Here is a 22,500-nt window from a genome sequence, read left to right as displayed (position 1 = left end):
CATTGTCTTTCTTCTGCCTGTCAATCTGTCCCCCCTTCCTGTCCTTCTTTCTTTGTCTTTCTTCTTTTCTCTCTCTCTCTCTCTCTGTCTCTCACACCGGGTTTCAGCCTAAATATTTTCTTACTGTCGTTTGGAGCAGATCCGGGGGTTTGTCCGTCCTCGTGTCCGTCCGAGATTCCCGTAAGCACCCAACCAGCCCCCTCGTGTAACCGGCAGAGGAGCCGATTGGATTTCAGAATTGATTCAGAGAGGGTCAAGGTCACAGCAAGGTCACGTGTCTGAAATAGTTTCGCTTTGATCCCTCCGTTGATGTTTGAAGATTATTTGAAGGATGTTTCCGGCGTGCACATCAGTACGCAGAGAGGCGAGACTTGTTGGGGATGTTTTGTTACTTAACACCCAGTTAGCGTTAGAGTTGACTGTAAATCGCTCGGTCTGTTAAATATTCAGGACTCTCCAGGAAGACGAGTGTGTCGGACATTAGATACTTGCATATAATATCGCTTAATAAGATGGATAGTTGAGACGCAATTTTAAAACTGAAGAGCGCGTTTATTTGTTTTTTTTTTGGGGGGGGGGGGGGGGGGTGATCTAAAACATTTGAAACCTTTTTGAATATTTAAATATTGTGACTGTTTATACTGGAGCTGTAAAATGTGTTCTGACCTCGCAGTTGTCTCTCTCTGTGTGTGTGTGTGTGTGTGTGTGTGTGTGTGTGTGTGTGTGTGTGTGTTGGGGGATCTAAGGCTGTGGTCTATAGAGCACGGCGCTCTCATAACTCCCCATCTGCTCGCAGTCATTTACACGTTTAAGTGGCCGTCGCTCGATTCAGTCCGGTGCGGACGCATGTCTAATGAGCTCCCACAGAGCCGGGGAAAATGGGGCAGAGAGCGGGAGACAGAAATGGAGCGAGACCGATGAAGAGAGAGGAAATGAGAGAGTGAGAGACTGAGTGGAAGAGAGAAATCGCTGATGTGCTTTTTGTTCAGGTGTCAGATTGACGTGGCGGCCATTTTGGAGCACCATCAGCTCCGTGACTACATTTAACCGCTTTTCAGTTTTATTCACCATCACTCTAGACTTCTGATCCTGGAATAAATAGGATTTATCGGTGCGTGTTGTGAATAACTGGACCGTTTGAACCCGCAGCATGTTCAGTAAGCCAGGGTTCGTAGTTTTTCCATAAATAATCATCATCTAAAATGTTCTAATTGACTTCATGCTAGAGTTAACATGCTTTAATAGAGCAGAGTGCTCCCCAAAAATAATCCAGTTTTCACCTTCTATTTATAATCATTTAAAGTTTAATACATTTTTTAATTCATGTCTTTCATGAGTATCGCTAATAAAAAATGTGGCAGCTTACACTCATTCAAGATTGAGCTTGTTTGTTTATTTATTTACTTATTTATTAACTGAAGCTTAATCCTTAAGATCAGACTTCTTACACATTCTTTTTTTTTTCCCCTCTCTCTCACTTCTCCTCTTCCTGCTAATTTTTTATTGGAAGTTTGATATGCTGGACAATGTGTCCGTCACACACACACACACACACACACACACACACACACACACACGACTGGAAGTGGGCATGTGTGTAGCAAAATGACTTGATGTGAACAAAAAAGCTTCGACAGGAAGTGAGGTAATATCTCCACAATGGTTTGATGTTTTGCCCTCAATTTTTTATTTATTTATTTTTTATATCCCTTTAGGAACAAGTGCTGATGGTCTCAAAGGCCTCCGGTCTTCTTCTGTTGCTAAGGAGTGGGGCTGGAAAATGCTTGGCCCCTTAATTTCTGCTGATGATGATGATAATAATAATAATAATAATAATAATAATAATAAATATATTTAGGCCAAAAGTCAACTGATTCCAATCTATCGCTGATTGATTCTCCCAATCCTGCGTATCACTTTAGTCAATATTCATGCTGCCATGAATCCATCCATCCATCCGTCCATCTCTCCATCCATCCATCCATCTCTCCATATCCTATCACAGTTCCTCTCTCCATCCATCTCTCCATCCATCTCTCCATCCATCCATCCATCTCTCCATATCCTATCACAGTTCCTCTCTTTACTCTTGCCTTTGTGCTGCAAGTGGTGCAAGAAGTCTGATCTTACTCATTAACAGTCAGATCTTATTTATTTATTTAATTTTTTAAACTATCTTTTGATCTTTTTTGGAGCCGTGTAACCTCTTTCATCCCCCGTTGTTAGTCTGAGAGACCGACAGGTGAGGCACGCTTTCTCCGTGACTCATCCACGGAAATATTGAATCTCATCCACGGATTATTCCAGTAAAACGATCCCAGTGTTGGGGATTAGTCCAGATCAAAAGGGATTAACCTGCAGCATTTGATCAACAAATTCCTGTCGCCGTAAACGATGTGGCAAAGCGGCGAGGAGCACGTCGGTCCGACAGCTACACGTCTCGCCGCACAATTTCCAGATCACGTTGATTGTGAAAATTTTTTTTTCTTGAATATGAGTGAAAAATGTTTTAGAAATATTTCTTATTATAAATCAAATGTGTTATTCAGCCTGTTTTTAGATGCTTTTAAACTTTGCATTAAAAAAAAAAATCTTATTCTATTGTCAGGTGATTTTTTTTTTTGTTTCTAGGATTAATTGCTGAAAATGAGAAAAATGACCTGCTAGGAAAACACGACGGACACCGTGGCACAGCCGTCCGTGCTCACGAGACGAGGGAGCAAAATTAGCCTCGCTTTCTGGATAGGAAGGGCTTACTCACACTCTCTCTCTCTCTCTCTCTCTCTCTCTCTCTCTCTCCTGTCAATCACAGCGACACTGTCCAATCGTGTGCGTCTGTGATTGAGGTGTGTGGAAGAGGGCGGATAGCGCTCTCCTCCAGATGTTGCACTGAGGCACAGCTGTTTGAAAACGACGCAGTCGGCTGGCTTGATGCGTCTTGAAGGAAGCACGTGTTCACCTTCACACCTGCTGTCGCGTGATTGGTGGAGAGCTGGATGATGGGTGGGGATTGGGGGGATAAACGAATCTAAAGCATCACTTGTCATGTATTATGAAATATAATCTTCATTCTGCTTCTAGACCGCATACAATGGAGAAAAGATTCATGAACGTGTGTGTATTGTCTCGGCCGCTGATATTCTGCTTTGTCTCCTTCATGGAATAAAACATGATGACTGACTCACACTCTCTCTCTCTCTCTCTCTCTCTCTCTCTCTCTCTCTCTCTCTCTCTCTCTCTCAGGTCTCGGTGGTGTAGGGTGCAGCGGGGGGACAGAGAGCCAAGCGCATGAGGAAGGGGCGTCTGGAGACCCCTGTCCCCACACACAGCGCTTGCACACACGCGCACCACGTAGTTAAAGGGAGACACGCCCACCAGCAGCCATGGTAAGTTTGCTTGCTTGTTTGTTTTTTGCACACACATGCACACTTGTGATAATTTATACTTGTGTTTCCTCGATCCAGTTTGTGTTAAACACGCTGGCGCTGCGCTGACGTTATCCCGTAATAGATCTGCTGTGCTGCTTCATCGCTTCCATGAAACGCTTCGTCTAAACCCGATACAGAAGATCCTGTGTGCTCCTAGAGATGTTTATTTAATGACTGCTGCTGTCAGAATCTTGATAGTATACACACACATACTCTGATTGATAGATGGAGGAAAGGGTGGATGGACAGGTAAATGGGGAGGAATGGGTGAAGGGTTGGAGAGAGGGATGGTTGGAGGGATCAAAGGAGGGATGGGTGGATGGAGGGAGGGATGGATCGAAGGAGTGATGGGATTGGTAGATGGGCAGGTGGATGGAGGAATGGAAGGAGGGATTGGTGAAGGGGGAGAGAGGGAAGGGTGGATGGAGGGATGTATGGTTGGAGAGAGGGATGGTTGGAGGGATCAAAGGAGGGATGGGTGAATGGATGGGTACATGGCTGGATAGAGGGAGGGATGGATGGATGGAGGGATTGAAGGAGGGATGGGTGACGGGAGAGGGGGAAGGGTGGAGGGATGGGTGAATGGTAGGGATGGGTGAAGGGATGGGTGGATGGAAGGATGGAGAGAAGGAAGAACTCTGCTGTGTGAGCTCCGCTCCTCCACACACTCACCTGTAATTTAACCTTCGATTACAGCTACAGTGAGATGTCAAGCTCTGCTGATAACATCCAAAAGTAACACACAGAGAGAGAGACAGAGGGGGTGGCGGGGGAGAGAGAAGACTGATCTGGAGAGAGAGAGAGAGAGAGAGAGAGAGAGAGGGAGGGAGATATGAGGGTTTGATAAATGGCTCGGTGCTGCAGCGGGGTCTCGGGGGAGTGCGAAGGCTGTGCGTTTGAATTATTAACGCGTGTGCAACGGACAGGCCTCATAAATAAACCAGCGCAATCAGCACAGCACCAGCGCTAATGCTAATCCTGCAGCAACGCTACGACCTTGGGCTCATTTGTGTGTGTGTCTCTCTCTCTCTCTCTCTCTCTCTCTCTCACACGCGCACACACACTTCTTTCTCTTTCTCTCCCTCATGTCTCATGTGTCTATGCATTGATCGATTTATTGTTGAGAGAATGTGCTGACCTTGCTGGAGTCTCTCTCACGCGCACGCACACACACACGCACATGTGCACGTCATCTTTACACACTCTGTAATCTTAACAGCCTGTCATAAACACTAACACTGAACAGTAGCACTGGGACGAGCCACACACACATCATTGCATTCTGGGTAATTGTTGGGATTTCCGCTTCCTCTGGCAGATGTTCAGGATGTGATCAGTGCTCATTGCGTGGAGGTGCATTGTGTAGTCACGCTCTCTTGGCTGTGGCTACTCGGAAGCAGTCGTGTGTGTGTGTGTGTGTGTGTGTGTGTGTGTGTGTGTGTGTGTGTGTGTGAGAGAATTTTTAATGCAGTACTCCACAGGCCTTTGTCACTTGAAGTGCAGTCACACTTTTGGCTGCACACTCACCTTGTGGCTGTCTTCACACACACACACGCACACACACACACACACACACACACTGCTCACGTTCCTTGAGTAAAAATGCCCATTGAATTTTAATGACCTGAAAGGTTTTAGTTTTGAATGCATTTGAATATTAATGAGCCTGCACTATACAGTTACATAAAGTTTGTGAACTCTTTAGAATTTTCTACATTTCTGCATAAATATGTCCTAAAACATCATCAGATTTTCACACGAGTCTTAAAAGTAGATAAAGCGAACCCAGTTAAACAAATGATGCACAAATATTACACTCGGTCATTTATTTATTGAGGGAAATGATCCAGTATTACATATCTGTGATGGCAAAAGTATGTGCACCTTTGCTTTCAGTATGTGGTGTGACCCCCTTGTGCAGGAATAACTGCAGATAAACGTTCGGGGTAAGTGTGGATCGGTCCTGCACATCGGCTCGGAGGAGTTTTATCCCGTTCCTCAGTACAGAACAGCTTCAACTCTGGGATGTTGGTGGGTTTCCTCACATGAACTGCTAGCTTCAGGTTCTTCCACAACATTTCTACTGGATTAAGGTCGGGACTTTGACTCGGCCGTTCCAGAACATTCACTTTATTCTTCTTTAACCGTTCTTTGGTAGAACGACCGAGCACGACCGAGCACGACCGAGCACGACCATGGCGGACATTTTCAATACAAACTTAACCGAGTCGATTTACGTCCATTTTGTGGCGACTCTCCAAAAACTCACTCGGACCATGCTTGGCTAATGAAGTTTTGGACACCTTTAGACAAACTGTTTTTACTTCTAAGTTTGTTAAACTGGTTCCTTACGCAGCGTGATCTTTGGAGGTCGACCCCAAGGCAAGGCGAAAGCATCCTAAACATCAACATCTCCACGCAATTTTCATGGAATATGTCTATATTACGATGAGTTGATTCGTTTAAAAATACGAGTCAAAACCACAGTTTTGGAGTCGATTCCACACACTGAAAATGATTGGCTGGCAGCCGAGCGGAGTTTCGAGTGTTTTATTTAGATAAACGCTCTAATTCTAACTCCTCATGCCATAAACATGGTAAAGAGGAGTGGATCGTGAGTCTACCAGCAGCATCTGCAATACATTAAGCACCTCTGGTAGAAATGTTCTGTACAGCTGTTAAGCAAAACAAAGCCACTGTGTGCGTGCGTGTGTGTGTGTGTGTGTGCGTGCACAGACTGTGTTATATTTAATCTGAAATGTATGTGCAATATGACTCATCACGCCACATCGGTTGCAGCAGCAGATATTCGAAACGGTGCACTGATTCAATTCAGGAGATGTTTCCACCCCAAGTGTGAGGACATGTGTTCGAGCATGAGTGTGTGATTAAGATCCAGTGCTTGGCTGTTGAACACACTCTTAGACACACTCCTGCGGTGAGTTTTACACCCGTGCCCTATTAGAAACGCCTCATAAACTTTACTCTGACTGTTAAATACAGCAGCATGGAGATCTCTCGCACACACACACACACAAACACCGCCAGTGGGTACACGCACACGTTCAGTTGAGGACGTCTTCAGTTTTTGCAAGCATTACATATCTGGATTTGAACACATTCTTTCATTCTTCCCGGCAGCTCTTCTCAAGTTCAGTCAGATTGGATGAGGAGCATCTGTGAGCGGCCATCTTCATCTCCCTTTACAGATGTTCTATGGGGTTCAAGTCTGGGCTTTGGCTGAGCCAGTCTATGCCATTCAGTGACGTATCCTGAAGCCACTCCAGAATTGTCTCGGGTGTATTCTTCAGGTCGTCGTCACGCCGAAAGCTCGTGTCTGAGCTCATTTACACTCGGGTTCTCTTAAAGGACCTCTCCGTCGCCGAAAAGCGACCCTATATATGGCGTCATGCTGCCGCTACCATGTTTCACCATGGGGATGAGCAGTACCTGGTTTTCACTAGGTGTAGCACTTGGACTTCAGCACGGAAAGTTATATTTTTGTCTCATCTGACCAGAGAGTCCTTTAAAGTACCTGACACATGCACATGACACATGGTATGATGGAGTATTTCTTGTGCTTCTCAGGTTCTCCCATCTCCGTGGGAGTTTTAAACGTCTGACCAATGTAGTACAGTCTTAGAACATTCATAGAAGGGATTTATCTATTGATTTATTGATGTATAATTGCACTATCCGGTGCCACCCGGATGAGGACGGGGTTCCCTTTTGAGTCTCTCAAGGTTTCTTCCTCATAAGTTTTTCCTCACCACCGTCACGTCTGGCTGCTCATTAGGGATTAAATTCATACATTTAACATCTATACTCTGAATTGATATATTTCTGTAAAGCTGCTCTGGGGCAATGTCCACTGTTAAAAGCGCTATACAAATAGAACTGAAGTAAACCTCTGAAGCTATTCGAGTGTCCGTCGGGTTCTTGGTTACGTCCTTTCTCGCCCGGCTACTGAGGAAGCCTGCTGGTTGTTCCAAACGTCTTCCATTTCACAATAATGGAGCCCAATGTGCTCCTGGGAACATTTCAAATGGTTCTGTACCCTCGCCTAGATCTATGTGAAGACTCTCTACTGAGAGTTCCTTGGACACGATGGATCGGTTTTTGTTCTGACGTACACTGTGGACCTTCTGGGGATCGCGAAGACGCCGTGCATATGGAACGGATATAACGCTAAGCCGAGCCAAAAAAGAGAGCTGTATGGCAGCGTATAAACTAGACGTGACGTTCCTGCACCTCGCACACCTTTTATTCCGATTTCGCCGGCTCAGCAGAATGTGTGCGTTCTTCACTGGATTGAGAAACGCATGCATAAAGATTTTTAATCCTGCATATAAATAAAACTCATCTGGCTCAGGAAATGGTTTCATTTCATTCGGGACTAAATGAACACATCAGCGGGATAGAGAGCTGTTATTACATACACCACTAAATCATAAGCAAGCGCTCAGGTTTTTTCTTTTTATTTTTGAAAGACTACGTGAGGAATGAAACACCGTGTGGCATTTTACAGGAAGATGATCCGCGCCAGAGTGGCGTGACGAAGCAGAGTTACTGTCACCACCAAGTGTTCTATTCCGCTTATACCACAGCGATCGCACATTTTTATTTATTTACGAATGAAATGTTGGACGTTTTTATCGGTTTATAGTTACATTTAATATTGTGCGAAGCAAGTTAGCGGCTAAAGACAGTCGTTCCCTCACCAGCCTCTCGGTTTTGTTTTTTCCTCCCCTCTGTCTTGAAGTAACCACTTCACCTCTGACTGTTGCAAAGCGCTGACACTGGAGACTCCTTCCATAATTGTTCCTTCCAAATAAACGGAATACGTCACCATGTGAACGAGCCGTTACTATAGACACGATAAGCACGTTAATATAAGCTTGTGATTTGCGTCTGCGCTACGGTCAGAGCTGCTCTGACCAATCGCAGTCCAGAATTTGACAGCACTGTGGTGTATTAATCATATATGATAGCGCTTTAATAGGAGTTTAGGGAAAGGAAGAAGGTGGACTTGTGGAGCATATTGAAGATTTGTGGTGTAGGGAGAGGAAAGGGAGGATGGGACGAGAGACAAAGAGCGGAGAGAGAGAGAGAGAGTGGAGAGGGAGCAGTAAGGTTCAACGCCTTATTAAAAATGAATCTGTGCTGAAATTGGTTTTTTCCCTGTAAGAATTAAGCTTAAGACATGAGTACTCTGAAGATGCTACAGTCCTGTATGATTATTATAACTCCTCCTCTTCCTCCCCCTCTTCTCTCTCAGAGGTCCATCCGCTCCTTCGGAAACGACGACCGTCACGTCATGGCGAAACACTCCACCATCTACCCGTCCTCCGAGGCACTGGAAGCCATACAGAGTCTCGTCTCCACTGTCGAGTGCGCTCTCAAACACGTCTCCGATTGGATGGACCGGCCGCAGGCCGAGCAGCCGAACCAATCCAGCGGGCAGGAGGAGGAGACGGAGGCCAGCGCCGACGAATCAGCAGAGGAAAGCACCAAGTGAGTGACTTCACTCCACTCCAACTCATTCACTCCACTGAGAGAGACAGAGAGACAGACGCAGACAGAGAGACAGACACATGTTGACTAAGAGAGGGAGAGAGCGAGACAGAGACACGCTGACGGAGAGGAAGAGAGTGAGACACTAAGAGGGTGAGACCTGAACTTGAGCTGGACTGAGTGTGACACAGACAGAGTGAGACTGAGAGTGTGACTACAAAGCCCTGCGATGCTGAGAGAAGAGTCTCCTCACCCGACTGGTCCTGAACCTCAGCTCACTAACACGCACCAAACCCTCCTCTACACCCGGAGCTGCCACACATTAGACCACTCAGACCATAACACTACAGGAACACAACTACATCACCCACTGGAACACACAAACACAAAGGAAAATGTAGTGCTGTCTGGCCCTGAATCCACACTGTAGCTGTGTACCTGAGAAATCATCTCTCTCTCTCGCTCTCTCTCTCTCTCCCTCTCTCTCTCTCTCTCTCTCTCTCTCTCTCACTCTCTCTCTCTCTCAGTGAGGGCAGTAGCAGCAGCAGTAGTGGGGGTGATGGCAGGGTGCTGTGTGGGGTGATGCGGATCGGCCTGGTGGCTAAAGGGCTGCTCATTAAAGACGACATGGACCTGGAGCTGGTGCTCATGTGTCGAGAGAAACCCACACACACACTGCTGCGCACCGTCTGTGATAACCTCCCACTGCAGATAGAGGTACACACACACACACACACCTGCGTTAGTACGTTACTTCTTTTCTGCTTTGTTCCAGCTAGCTTTAGAAGCGATACTATGGATACTACTGTTTCTTACTGGAATTAAAAAAAAAAACAAAAAAAACCTCTGAACAGGCCACGCCCACCAAGAGACAAACTACAAGTGTGACAGAACTGTGGTGTACACACACTACTTTCATTCTATATTTATACACTGATTCTGGTTCTGAGGTGTGTTAAATACTTAGTGTTTGGCAATACTAGTGCTGTGAGGGATATGTTGGGTGGGGGTGTGTGTGTGTGTGAGAGAGAGACAGACACAGGGCAGCAACACTGGCACTAACAAGCTCAGTCTATTTATATTCATCACGTGTAATTAATCTGATTCCACCAGCCGCAAACTTCCCTTCATTATACAGATATATATCCCCAGCAGAGCAGGAGACCACCGCCCAGCCTCCTAGTCAGAGCACACACACACACACACACACACAATGCACACACTACTCACTCACTCACATAGTGCACACATACAATGCACACACACACTGCACACATACACACACAATGCACACCCTACACACACACACAATGCACACCCACTGCGCACACACTACTCACTGCACACACACACTGCACACATACAATACACACACTGCACACATACAATACACACACTGCACACATACAATATACACACTGCACACATCCACTGCACACATACAATACACACACTGCACACATACAATACACACACTGCACACATACAATACACACACTGCACACATACAATACACACACTGCACACATACAATACACACACACTGCACACATACAATACACACACTGCACACATACAATACACACACTGCACACATACAATACACACACTGCACACATACAATACACACACTGCACACATACAATATACACACTGCACACATCCACTGCACACATACAATACACACACTGCACACATACAATACACACACTGCACACATACAATACACACACTGCACACATACAATACACACACTGCACACATACACTGCACACATACAATACACACACTGCACACATACACTGCACACATACAATACACACACTGCACACATACACTGCACACATACAATACACACACTGCACACATACACTGCACACATACAATACACACACTGCACACATACAATACACACACTGCACACATACAATACACATACTGCACACATACAATATACACACACTGCACACATACAATACACACACTGCACACATACAATACACACACTGCACACATACAATATACACACTGCACACATCCACTGCACACATACAATACACACACTGCACACGTACAATACACACACTGCACACATACAATATACACACACTGCACACATACAATACACACACTGCACACATACAATATACACACTGCACACATCCACTGCACACATACAATACACACACTGCACACATACAATACACACACTGCACACATACAATATACACACTGCACACATCCACTGCACACATACAATACACACACTGCACACGTACAATACACACACTGCACACATACAATACACACACTGCACACATACAATATACACACACTGCACACATACAATACACACACTGCACACATACAATACACACACTGCACACATGCAATACACACACTGCACACGTGCAATACACACACTGCACACGTGCAATACACACACTGCACACGTACAATACACACACTGCACACGTACAATACACACACTGCACACGTACAATACACACACTGCACACATACAATATACACACACTGCACACATACAATACACACACTGCACACATACAATATACACACACTGCACACATACAATACACACACTGCACACATACAATACACACACTGCACACATACAATATACACACTGCACACATACACTGCACACCTACAATACACACAATGCACACCTACAATGCACACCTACAATGCACACCCTGCACACGTACAATGCACACGTACAATGCACACGTACAATGCACACACTGCACACGTACCACACTGCACACCTACAATGTACACACTGCACACATACAATGCACACACTGCACACATACACTGCACACATACCACACTGCACACCTACACTGCACACACTGCACACACTGCACACGTACAATGCACACCTACAATGCACACACTGCACACATACAATGCACACACTGCACACGTACCACGCTCACACTGCACACGTACCACGCTGCACACCTACAATGTACACATACACTGCACACGTACACTGCACACGTACAATGCGCACACTGCACACCTACAATGCGCACACTGCACACCTACAATGCACACACTGCACATGTACAATGCGCACACTGCACACCTACCACACTGCACACCTACAATGAACACACTGCACACCTACACTGCACACACTGCACACCTACCACACTGCACACGTACAATGCACACACTGCACACATACACTGCACACGTACACTGCACACACTGCACACCTACACTGCACACACTGCACACCTACCACACTGCACACCTACAATGCACACACTGCACACATACACTGTACACGTACACTGCACACACTGCACACCTACACTGCACACACTGCACACCTACCACACTGCACACGTACAATGCACACACTGCACACGTACAATGCACACACTGCACACCTCCCACACTGCACACACTGCACACCTCCCACACTGCACACGTACAATGCACACACTGCACACATGCACTGCACACACTCACATTGCGCGCACACACACTGTGCACACACTGCAGACACTCACTGCGTGCAGGAACACACACGCTACACACACACACTCTGCAGACACGCACACAGATGCAGATCGTATTAAAGGTGGATGATCTGTCAGTAGGATGCTCATAATGTAATAAATCAGCTTCTAATGGAACGGCAGTCTTCTCTCTACTGTTACCTTTCTATTCCTCCCTTTCTCTCTCTGTCTCTCTCACTCTCGCTGTCATGAGATTTACGCAGGCACGAAATTCTGTATGTGTATCTAGTCTATCATTATATCCCACACACACACACACACACACGAGGGGTGATTTAAAGAAGGGGTTATTCCCTCATTTAAATCAAAAGAGCAGTGCAGGTTAGAGCCGTGCATGTCTGGAATAGAGGCTGATGTTTTATCTTCTGTAGAAGATCAGTGGAACATTAAATTCCTGTAAAAATATATTTGAATTTTAATTACTGTAAAGATGTAATATTTGAATACATTTGAATATGAATGAGCCTGTAATGTTCTATAATGTTCTACTGGCACAGACACCGGTGAACATCCGTAGTTTGTCACATAAACACTTAAAAAACCCACAAGGATTATCATCACTATCCTCAACTTCAGTTTCTCTTCAGGAGAAGAGTCTGATCTTACACATTTGACTGGATAATTTGCCTTTAACTCTGTGACCTTTGACCTTTTCTGACAGAAGCTAACAGAAGAGAAGTACGAGGTCGAGAGCAGTATCCCCAAGGCGGCCATTTTGATTCGCAATACAGCGGAGCCCAAACTCACACTGAAGGTCACACTCACTTCACCACAGATCCGAGAGGACGGCGAGACAGGAGAGCAAGGTACCGCCGTGGGTAGGGGGCTGGGGGCTGGGGGGGAGAGTGCGAGAGAGCGCATTGGTAAACAAATGTGATTTAAAAAAATGATGCAAATATAAGGAAAGATCGGTGTGTGTGTGTGTGCGCGCGCTTGCGTTTTTATAAGGATTCTTTCATTATACTCTGAGGACACACATATACATACACACACACACACACACACACACACACACACACACACACACACCTTACCGACACAAAACAATCTCAAAGGACCGAAGATGAAAAGTAGATGTAGAATTAAACTAGTTTGTTTCTCTTTATTTCTTTTATTCTCTCCTTCTTTATTTACATCTTTCTTCCTTCTCTCTCTCTCTCTGTCTTCCCATTTTCATTTTTTTCCTCTCCTCCTGTGTCTGTCCCCCATCTCCCTCTCTTTCTCTTTCTGTAGCTCTTGGTTTCTCTCTCTCTCTCTCTCTCTCTCTCTCTCTCTCTCTCTCTCTCTGTCTGTGTCAGATGTGAGGATGGAGATTGGGTTGGGAAGTGGAGCAGTGTGTATCCACTTTTACAGATCAATATCTACACTGCTTACTTACATCCATCTTTCTCTGCATGAGAGAGAGAGAGAGAGAGAGAGAGAGAGAGAAAGCTGTAGATCACATCACCACTCATATTTCTGACTTGGGTCAAAGACCTTGTCCCCATGAGGAACGGCTCAATCTCTGACTGACTGTCCAGATAAAACTCATCACACACACACACACACACACGCACACACACACACAGCGTGAGAAAGAGATGAGTAGAGAGATCGTCCCCCACACACTGAGTGATGTCCGCTCCTACTGTAGATATATTAAAGGCCACCTGATGTCCACTGATCTGTGATCCACGTGCTAAATCTGCCAGCTAACAGGAAGTGCAGGTGTAATTGATTTGCCCCGAGTCTGCATCCAACAACAAGCCCAGGCAGAACCACCACATTTACCCCAGACCATTGAGCAGATTCAGAATCTCTTCAGTTTCCTTTCGTCCTGGATAAATGGAGTGGAGAGGTTCAGGCCCGCGGGGCGTCTTAATCACGTAATCTGATGCCTTTTGATAACGTAGAGAAAAAAGACGACTCGTGGACCAGGAAGGTTCTTTACAGTGAGAGAACATCAAAGAGAAACTAAGTGGAGCAACGTTCATCCGGAGACGGACAGTAGCAGAGAGACTGGAACGGAGAGGTGGAGAGAGCTATGGAGATGGAGAGACTGGGAGTGAGGGAGACAGACACAGATGGAGAGACAGTAAGACGGGCACATGGATGGAGAGATGGACAAGGAGAGAGAGGTGGTTAACAAAAGAAGCTGATGTAGAGAGAGACACGGAAAAAGAGAGCGAGACAGAGTGTGAGACAGAAACGGAGATGGTGAGAGTTGTGATAAGTGGCAGAGAGATGGAGTGATGGACAGACACGGAGAGCGAGACTGAGACAGACACAGAAAGGGAGAGATAGACACAGAGATGGAGATGGGTTGGATGGAGGAGACGACATGTAGAGAGACAGACACTGAAAAAGAGAGAAGGAGATATAGACAGAAAGGAAGTGATGAGGGAGATGGACGGGGCAGAGAGTGAGACGGACAGCGGTGGAGATAGGCAGAGAGTGAGACGGACAGCGGTGGAGATAGAGATAAATGTAGAGAGAGACAGAGAAAGAGAGACTGACACAAAGAGACACTGAGAAAGGGACAGACAGACAGTGGAGAGAGACAGAGATGCAGAGAGATGAATATAGCGCGAGAGAGACAAAGATGGAGAAAGAGAGAGACAGACAGCCAGTGGAGAGAGAGACAGGGATGCTGAGAGAGAGACTGAAACGGAGAAAGAGAGACGCAGAGAGAGTGAGACAGACGGTGGAGAGAGACAGAGACGCAGAGAGAGAAATATAGCGCGAGAGAGACAAAGATGGAGAAAGAGAGAGAGAGACAGCCAGTGGAGAGAGAGACAGGGATGCTGAGAGAGAGAGAGAGACTGAAACGGAGAAAGAGAGACGCAGAGAGAGTGAGACAGATAGTGGAGAGAGACAGAGACGCAGAGAGATAAATGTAGCGCGAGAGAGACAAAGATGGAGAAAGAGAGAGACAGACAGGGATGCTGAGAGAGAGACTGAAACGGAGAAAGAGAGACGCAGAGAGAGTGAGACAGCCAGTGGAGAGAGAGACAGGGATGCTGAGAGAGAGACTGAAACGGAGAAAGAGAGACGCAGAGAGAGTGAGACAGATAGTGGAGAGAGACAGAGACGCAGAGAGATAAATATAGCACAAGAGAGACAAAGATGGAGAAAGAGAGAGACAGACAGCCAGTGGAGAGAGAGACAGGGATGCTGAGAGATAATATAGAGAGAGAGCAGCTGAAACGGAGAGAGAGAGAGAGAGAGACAGTCAGACGCAGTAGAGAGAGAGAGAGAGAGAGAGACGCAGAGAGATAAATATAGAGCCTGAGCCGGAGAGAGAGAGAGAGACAGACAGTGAGACAGATCTGAGGGTTTTATTTGAGCGGCTGTAGTTAAGCAGGTCTCTGCTGTGCTGCTCTGATTAAATCCCATGCTGGAGAAGTGAAATAGAGACACGCGCTCTCATTATCAGCGCCTGATCTCCATGTAGAGCGCTGTGATTAATCTCCTGCACCCGTTTTTCTCCCTCTCCACCAATCCCTCACTGGGTTAGCTTTTTTCTTTTATTTCTTCTTTATTGCGTTCATTAAACATGCGCCGTACGACAACACGGCGTCCTCCGAGAGTCGGTAGCGCACTCTGAATAGATACTGTGCGTGTGTGTGTGTGCGCGCTTGTGTGTGTGTGTCTCTCTCTCTTACAGATGTAACTGTTCTAACATTGCCCACTGCATGTGAACATTTACTCCACCGTAGATCCGAGCAGTCCGGCACCGATTCGCTAAAGGTCTTAGCACACACGCAGATCTCTCTAGATCTGAGCCTGATGTTTCTCTCCATCAGGCCACGCCCACCGTCTCTCATGACCGCTTAGAGTTTCGTACAGAAACTCCACACGGGCATGCTAAGACCTGTTAGCAAATCCCGCCCACTTCCCTGCCCCAGTTTCCAGCCCATGAGATGGCACCGAATCGACCGATCAGAAGCCCGGGTTTCATTTTCTGGCTCCTCGTGGTTACTTTGGTCATTTTTCACCTAAAATAGCAGGCGATAACAAACAGCTAATTATAATAGTTAATGAATGAATTAACGGGTAAATGAAATGCGCCGGCGTGCCGGGGTTTCGGTTGCTCGGAGACCTGACAGCGAGGTTTAAAAAGTGGTAACTAACATAACGTAATCACGTTAGGCAAGATACGAGTGTTGGATCATTATCCTTTTCTAGCTACATCTCTCATCGTGTTTGCGCTACAGGCAAGTCGTCGTCCAACGTGACGTCCTCTCCTCACGTGACACTAAAAGCGTCTGTATTTTCCCTCGACACGTTTAACCTGTGAGATTGACCATCGTTACGCTTAACGCGGTCTTTCGCAGTGATGTCTGTTGGTAAATGAGACCTTTTAGCTGTACGCTGAACGCGTGTCGTGACGACGTCACGTGACTCGTCTCGGCCCAAATCTGCGGTAATTTAGAAAAATAGTGCTCCTCTGAATATAACGCAGTTTCCTTGATTTCGTGTCCGTTTCTGCGATCGCATAATTGCGAAATCCTGGAGCGGCTGAAATATTTAGATTCGTGCTGCTCTAAAAAAGTTCGACAACTTTTTACGTGGAAGTTTACCTACGCTGTGGCAGGTCCGGTTTTTATCTATTTATTTATTTTCCTCAAAGTTTAAAAGTAACTCGGAGAGGGGCGTGGCTTACGATCGGTCAGTTCTCATCTCATTTGGATGCACTGGACTTGGGTCACTCGGCATCGCCCCACCATTCCCGAACCTTAACAGAGCCATCGTGTGTGTGCGTGTGTGTGTGTGCGTGTGTGTGTATGCATATACGTGTGTATGCGTGTGTGATTTGATTTCTTGTCCCGTTCTTCTCGCCGATAGAGAGCGTTGTTGAGGCGAGCGAGCCGTCGGACCTGCTGGATAGACAGAGGTGCCTGGTGGCGCTGGCCTCTCTGCGACATGCTAAATGGTTCCAGGTTGGCGCTCTCTTTCTCTCATTGTTATTGTAGCCTTATGACCTTCACTTAAAAAAAAATAATAAACGTAATGACTTAAAGTTCTGTTATTATCGTAAGGCTACAAAAGCAATTGTTACACACTTTTTTTTTTCTTTTTTTTTTTTGCCTTGTTTGTTTATTTTTATTTTTTTTTGTAACCTGCTTGTTTGTCATTAAAAAAATTGTCAAGTGCTTTTACCTGGACTCTCCTCCTCCTCCTCCCCCCGTCTCCCTCCTCACCCTCCTCACCTGAACCCATAACATGCTGGACCTCTGATCACACAGAGATCCATGTTCACACACACACACACACTAACCGAGAGCAGAGTAAGACTGAAGTTACGGGTTGTGTTGCGAGTGCCGTTAGCGTCGTTAGCTCACGCCGATACACCTGTATCTCCTCAGGCGAGAGTAAACGGCTTAAAATCAGGAGTGATCGTTTTACGGATTCTGAGGGACATGTGCAATCGAGTGCCGGCCTGGGAACCTCTCAAAGGATGGGTGAGTGTCGGTACTTTCAGGAACAGTGACTTTAAATAAATAAATAAATAAATAAATAAATAAAATACCTGGCGGTGTTCTTTCTTTCTTTCGCACACTTTCATTGGATCGAAGGTTGAGTTTTTAACAGGGCTGCTTTAAAATGCATCGTAGTTTAATGTTAAATGATCACACTAAATAGCAAACTGTTTTAAAACATTTGGGTTGGGGGGTGAGAGGAAAAAATATTGCCTTATTGATTGCAGGCACTAAGGGTGCGCAAACTTTTGCACTCAGTCGTAAATGTATTGGCTAAACTAGTTATAACATATAATCGTGCTAGCCCTGACTTTTCACACCTTGTGACACCGGTGAGACTTTTTTTGTTCTTTCTTCTTTCCCGTCGTTAGCCGCTGGAGCTGCTGTGTGAGAAGGCCATCGCGACGTGTAACCGGCCGCTGGGAGCCGGAGAGGCTCTGCGCAGGGTCATGGAGTGTCTCGCCTCCGGGATCCTGCTCCCAGGTAAACACCACCCCCGCTTGTACAGGGATTACGGCAGCGTGATTATTAGAGATCGAGCGATTAATCGGTTTAACCGACACTTCACCCCATATTTAGGCGTTTATCTATAATGGGTTATCGGTTTTATAATATCGGATCCACCGATGAATGGTATTTTTGAGAACTGCGTGCAGGACCGCTATAACAGCCTTTAATGCACAAATGAGATGCGATATATAAATGTAGTTGATGTATAGTTTAAGCATCTTGGTGCTAGGAAATAGACACAAAATCATCGAATATTTTATAAAAATAAAAAAGACCCTAACAGAGCACTTTATTTTTCTGAACTCTTTCAGACTCGTCTGTTTATTGGTGTATAAATAAGAGGGTTTTGTATAAAACTGTGTGTTCAGTTCAGTGGTGTTATCATTGTGTGGAAAAACAAGTAAAACAATAAATAAATGTCGGTTATCGGGCACATAAACATGCAGATAATCCGTATCGGTCATAAAAAATCCATATCAGTCCATCTCTAGTGATTTCCATTCCTCTGTTTTATGGTCCTGTAATAACCTCAGCCCTGGTCTGTTCACGGCTACTTAACCCTCAACAAACCGCCCGGTAAAGCTCGTACGAGCGGGTGCTGAAATGAAAACCACGATTATTAGCGGCTTTCCGTAATCCCAGTCAGGGATAGGATAAACGTCCTGGAGGACGGGATCATCTCAATTTTTTAAAAAGCTGTGCAATATGTGTAAAGCTTTGATTTGTCTCGGGGTCGCGAGGGTTAACGTGACCTGGTTTTCTCCGTCCCGGTTATAGCCGGTTTATCTGCACTCCTCGCATGCTTTTACATGGTTATAATTAATTAATAGTGAAAGATGCACACGTTAATATTTCATCAGATCTACATCTGCATCAGCCTAGCGTCCTCGTTGACCTCGTCTTGCCGAGCAGGAAGTGATGCGTAGTTTACTGTAGCTGAAGGGTAAAGGGATGGGCGGCAGAGTCAGGGGCGTACGTGTCACGAGGGTTAAGTAATGATGATAGTAATGATTAAGGGGCACTTTTGGGGCAAATGACCCCATATGGAATTTTCTCTGTGAGCCCAAGCCTCTGCATTTCTAATATAAGACTACTGTAATTGCATGAAGTCAGTAAACATGTACGTATATGTGTAACGGAAATGACTAAAAATCCCAAAGAAATTTTCCCTGCACTGATGTAACAGTCTGTTGTGGTGTTCTAGGGAAATCGTCCACGCCAGGGCTGTGTGATGTGAAGCAGGGGACTCGGCGTGCACGCACAGCGACGTTGACCAGCTTTAAAACTTCCTGCCGTCGTCGTGATTGTCGTCATGTACTGTCTCAAATCAAAAACTCGATTCAGAAAGCGTTTACTGAATCTAGAAAATCTAAAGGGCAGGTACACAAAACAGACCTCTGTAGGTGCGAAGGCTGCGCGAGAGGTTTTACAGTCCGAACACTAGCTGTAATGGGAAATATGGCGAGCGTTAGTAGAACAGGACACGAGTGTGCGATTTGAGACACAACCCTAGTTTGTTTGGCGGAGGTAGATGGACGGAGGAATGTTGAGTCAGCGTGAGGGTGAAAATTAACACGTACGCTATTAATTCAAGTGTGTGAATGTAATGACTCCCAGTAACACGATATATCAGCACTCAGAATCCGATTTTGTTATTGAATGAACGGAACACTCAAAAAAAAAAAGGGAATGGCGTGTTCGTCTCGAGACGTGGGGTCGTGACCTGTAGTTTGAAAACCCCTGGGGTGTACCGGGACAATCGCACAGCTCTGACAACGAGCGCGACCTAGCGCGTAGTGCGTCAGCATGCTAACACGATAACACGATCCAACGTTTTCCTTCATTCATTATTCGTGCTGTTTGTTTGACCTCCGTGTAAGAAGAGTTTCCTCCGTCGTCAGGTGGACCGGGGCTGCACGACCCGTGCGAAAAGGAGCCGACGGATACGCTGGCGGCCATGACGGACGAGCAGGCGGAGGCCATCACGTACAGCGCACAGGTGACCTCACACCCCCCTCACGTCTGATATCTGATGGCACGAGAGCGGATTTGACCTCGAGTCTTTCCCTGATCGTGAATTATAAATCAGAGGGACAGGTGAGGACGGAGAGCGTAGCCTGACGAGTGGAGATCCTTCAGATTACTGAGCTGTGTGTGCGTGTGTGTGTGTGTGCGTGTGTGTGTGTGTGTGTGTGTGTGTGTGTGTGTGTGAGAGAGAGAGTGAGAGAGTGAGAACTGTGAGCTCAGCCAGAGAATAAGATAAAAAGATAAAAAGAAAGAGTCTTGCAGTCTTATCTTATCTACTGTCTTCACATTACTGCCAACACAAGCACACACACAGGCCTTATCTGCGCTGGTGAACACATACACACACACACACACACACACACACACACACCATCTAGCAGCAGCTCCTTCAAGGCCGGCTGTCTGTAATGTGCGTGGGAAAGCGGTGCCCCTGAAACCTGTGTGTTTGTGTGCGCGCTCCATCATTAAAACACATCTCTCTACTGAAGGAAGGGGAAATGATACTAGAATGCTGAATTGTATTGCAGAACATCTTCTGAGACTCTGTGAATGGCCTCCCTCTCTTTATCCCCCTCTTCCTCAGCTCAACTGTCCATTTTATTTTGATTTCTGTAGCAAATTCTCTACTTAATTAAAGAACCAGTGTGTGGATTTGGGGCGTGGTGGGACCTCAGATTTTGTTATTTTTGCTTGCATTTTCGTCTGTTGGAAATATGAACTGATGGCCGGTGGAGTGCGTGCAGAATAACCACTGTTCCCCGAATCCACGGCCTAATACGAAACGGCGAGACATCGAAGTCAAAAAACTTGAAGGAATATGGAGGTTTCACCATGAGCTGGAGGAGAACGGGTGGTTCTCATGGCATTCCAGGTGGTTGATGAGGTGTTGGTGGGGGGGTTTGTAGGGTTAGGGTTACTCAGTTGATTTGCTGGTATGTTAAACGGTTGCTGTTGTGCTCCCGGGAGGTGCTAGGTTGTTAGTGGGCGGAGCCATGCCGTTTCAGTTGTCTTCGGTATATCTGAAGTAACTACGAATAAGAAGAGCGTTAAAGCATCGTCCTGTATTACACGTAACCATGCAACTGAACCGCAGTGTTCATAGAGTTACACCTCATGAGGTTTATTTCTGTAGGCTGTGATGTCATGTGACCTACAGAAGCGTGAGAGTCGTCACGATTTTAACGTGAGCTTCGAAAGTCCCGCAACAGCCTTGTGTGACAATCGGTTTCTCTCTCTCTCTTTTTTTTTTTTTCTTTCTTTATTCAAATTGACAATTTTAATAAAAGTATTTGAATAAAGCTTTATTCAGTGTCCGTGCATGCTTATGTAGGTTTACTGTAGCTCTGTGAGCACCACCCTTCAGTGCAATGTTACTGAAATTAGACTGCAGTGATGGAAATGGGACTGACCGAGCGAGGGCGAGCGTCCTGTCCTGGTTATTCTAACACACAGAAGCTCACACCCCCAGCAAACCTTTCACGCCTCACTAACACGGGAAATGGCGAGTCAGCTCTTCCTGATGCTACAAAATGCTAATTTTGGTTTTCAGAAAACGCGCAGTTTGTTTCCACGCCTGCGTACTCGTTAGAGTGTCGGTGGCCGGGTTTAATAAGTGAAGCTCTCTTCCAGAGCGGTTCATGATGACGTGGTGAAGAGGCAGCGAGTAGCTGTTTAGGAATTTGCTCCGTCAAAATAGAATAATTACTGACCGTTTCTGGGGTTTTTATTTTTCCCTCTATAATTTATTTAATAGTTGTAATTACAGCAATTGATGGTTTAAAAATAGCTACCTGCAGACTTGAGTGGAGACGGTGGGGGGTGTGTGGTGGGGGGGGGTGTCTGTGTGTGAGAGAGTGGGAGTGAGCTCAAATTGAGTGTACGGCTGTTGATTTGAAAGCACGAAACATAATGACGAGTAATTGAGCTTTGGTAGATTAGACTTTAGCAGTCCTTCAACGCTAATAGTTTGTGTTTGAACTGATGATGACGTTAATCCTCTCC

The 22,500-nt window shown here is 45.9% G+C and overlaps 1 protein-coding gene across 5 annotated transcripts in view; it reads left to right on the top strand.

Annotated features, from left to right (window-relative positions):
• strbp (spermatid perinuclear RNA binding protein) overlaps positions 1-22,500 on the top strand; it is an 83,075-nt gene that overhangs the window by 42,024 nt on the left and 18,551 nt on the right. For 4 of the 5 annotated variants that reach the window (XM_053645090.1, XM_053645091.1, XM_053645092.1 and 1 more), the window contains 8 exons: positions 3,244-3,386; positions 8,707-8,942; positions 9,470-9,659; positions 13,161-13,305; positions 17,327-17,421; positions 17,848-17,943; positions 18,333-18,444; positions 20,373-20,470. In XM_053645090.1, coding sequence (XP_053501065.1) covers positions 3,384-3,386; positions 8,707-8,942; positions 9,470-9,659; positions 13,161-13,305; positions 17,327-17,421; positions 17,848-17,943; positions 18,333-18,444; positions 20,373-20,470 — 975 coding nt within the window. In that variant the 5' untranslated portion in view covers positions 3,244-3,383. The remainder of the gene's footprint in view (positions 1-3,243; positions 3,387-8,706; positions 8,943-9,469; positions 9,660-13,160; positions 13,306-17,326; positions 17,422-17,847; positions 17,944-18,332; positions 18,445-20,372; positions 20,471-22,500) is intronic. The other variant, XM_053645093.1, reaches the window with a different exon arrangement.

Source organism: Ictalurus furcatus, chromosome 16 (genome assembly GCF_023375685.1).
Source record: "Ictalurus furcatus strain D&B chromosome 16, Billie_1.0, whole genome shotgun sequence".
In the NCBI taxonomy this organism is placed as follows: Eukaryota; Metazoa; Chordata; class Actinopteri; order Siluriformes; family Ictaluridae; genus Ictalurus; species Ictalurus furcatus.
The sequence above is the reverse complement of the archived record's forward strand: the minus strand, read 5'-3'. Positions and strand labels throughout refer to the sequence as shown.